Source organism: Nematolebias whitei, chromosome 12 (assembly GCF_014905685.2).
Source record: "Nematolebias whitei isolate Nwh7 chromosome 12, NemWhi1, whole genome shotgun sequence".
Classification (NCBI taxonomy): Eukaryota; Metazoa; Chordata; class Actinopteri; order Cyprinodontiformes; family Rivulidae; genus Nematolebias; species Nematolebias whitei.
Genome location: NC_056509.1, coordinates 11,037,208 through 11,039,499, shown reverse-complemented (window position 1 = coordinate 11,039,499; position 2,292 = coordinate 11,037,208). Strand labels below are relative to the sequence as shown.

Sequence of the window (2,292 nt, the reverse complement as noted above, 5' to 3'; positions counted from 1 at the left end):
TGTGTGTGTGTGTGTGTGTGTGTGTGTGTGTGTGTGTGTGTGTGTGTGTGTGTGTGTGTGTGTGTGTGTGTGTAGTAGAATGCTGTATGCATTTGTGTGTAGTAGAGTACTACATGAATGTGTGTAGTAGAGTGCTGCATGAATGTATGTGTCTAGTACAGTGCTGTATGAGTGTGTATGTAGTACAGTGTTGTATGTATGTATGTATAGTAGAGTGCTGTATGAATGTGTGTGTAGTAGAGTGCTGTATGAATGTGTGTCTAGTAGAGTGCTGTATAACTGTGTGTGTAGTAGAGTGCTATATTCATGTGTGTGTAGTAGAGTGCTGTATACGTGTATGTGTAGTAGAGTGCTGTATGCATGTGTGTGTAGTAGAGTGCTGCATGAATGTGTGTGTGTAGTAGAGTGCTGTATGAGTGTGTGCGTAGTAAAGTGCTGTATGAGTGTGTGTGTAGTAGAGTGCTGTATGCATGTGTGTGTAGTAGGGGTTGAACGAGTATATAATTTTTAAACTCGACATTAACATAATAAAACCCGAGTAGAACACGAGTATTTGATGACGTCATAGATCTCAAGATACAAAAATAAATAAATTAATTAAACCGCAAAACAAGGTAATTATTTACCCAAAAAAAAGACCAACAAAACATTGGGAGCGTATATTATGCTCCTACCATTTATCATTCTGCAAATAAGTCACAGGAAAAACTAAACTATTAGTTATTATTATTAAACTGCAAACGTGAAGAAACGCAGCACGTCAAAAACGATACTTAAACCGAAACTGGTTCTGGTGGATTGGAGTATCTTGATAATATAGGAAAGTGCTATATAACTACAGTCCATTTACGAACCGAGCCTCTATGCCACCATCAAATTTTTATATTTTAGAAAATGGAATAAGAAAAAAGTCTGGAAACAAACATTTTTGATAGTTTTTTTTTTTGTTTTGTTTAGTTTTTTTTTTCGTCCTTATTCCGGCCAGGAAAATGCTAAAAAGTAAAAGAAATGTTCCAAACCAAGACTGCACAGGAACCCTGAGAATAATCTAATGAGAAATAATATTTTGTAAAAGTTTGATTAAAACTATTAAAAGGAAGAATATAAAAATGCTGTTCTCTTAGTTTAGGAATTTAAACTTACATAAAAAGGAAAGCATGACAGAAATAAAAAACAAGTAGCAAGTTGGCCATCTGGCACAAACGTTTGATTGTTACAATGATGACTGATTGTTTTGGACAGATGGGTCCTTTTGTATGTGTTAAAAGCTTCTGAGATTCCAACAGGAGTTTGGCAGCAATGGCTACTTATGGGACAGATCTGGTTGGCAGGCCACAGACTGATGAAGTCTTCTGGATGGAAGAAGAAATGTTTCTCCCTTATAGAAACTAGTCCAGATGAAATGATTTAACCTTTTTTTGTTATCTACCTAGATTATTGAGCCAACAAACCTTTTTTAATGACAGAAATAGTTTTTACCTTGCAGCAGAGAGAAGTATGCATCTGTAGCACTCTTCACTGTGTCTGGGCTGCAGGTGGCGTCAGTGAACATGTCCAGCAGCCTGGCTCGGGTCGTCCTCAGGTCACTAAACGTGCCACACAAACACACGTCAGCTCTGCTTTGACAGAGTTGTACATCTGTCAGTTAGTTCTGACAGAAACTGGCAGCTGACAGAGTTTATTATCCAAAAGCAAAAATAAATCAGAGCCTGAAACGTGTGGAAAGTGTTTAAATAAACTGTAGAAATAAAAGTTCAAATGTATTTCCTTACTTTTGCTTTTTGGCTACATTATGATGTTGGCATGAATGCACATAATTTTAGGGCTGCAACAATGAATCGATAAAATCGATAAAAATCTATGATTAAAAGCGTTGGCAACGAATTTCATTATCGATTCGTTGTGTCGCGCGATTATGCGTCTTTCACCACGTTGCGGAGCCATTTTATTCAGCTGCACAGCATTGTCAATGCTAGCTGACTGAATAAAGTTTGAAAAAAAAAACTGCAGCGCGAGTTGAACAGAGCAAAGCAGAAGCAGAGCAGAGGCGGTGTTTTCAAAGGAAGTTACAAATGGCTGACGCAGCGAAAACTGTTTGACCCAAGTCGACAAAAGTGTGGGAGCACTTCACGCTTCACAAAGTTAAGAAATGTGTAACGTGCAAGCTTTGCAAAAGTGACTTGACATGGCACGGGAGCACCACGGTGATGATACAGCACCTGAAACGCAAACATGTCGGAGTCGTCGCTGAGGAGGAAGGGAGCTCAACAGCAGCGTAAGTCTCTACAATAT

The 2,292-nt window shown here is 38.5% G+C and overlaps 1 protein-coding gene across 1 annotated transcript in view; it reads right to left on the bottom strand.

Moving 5' to 3' along the window:
* The window catches only part of brox (BRO1 domain and CAAX motif containing), a 69,655-nt gene that overhangs the window by 63,291 nt on the left and 4,072 nt on the right, over window positions 1–2,292 (bottom strand). The window contains exon 3 of the mRNA XM_037685715.1: window positions 1,480–1,586. Coding sequence (XP_037541643.1) covers window positions 1,480–1,586 — 107 coding nt within the window. The remainder of the gene's footprint in view (window positions 1–1,479; window positions 1,587–2,292) is intronic.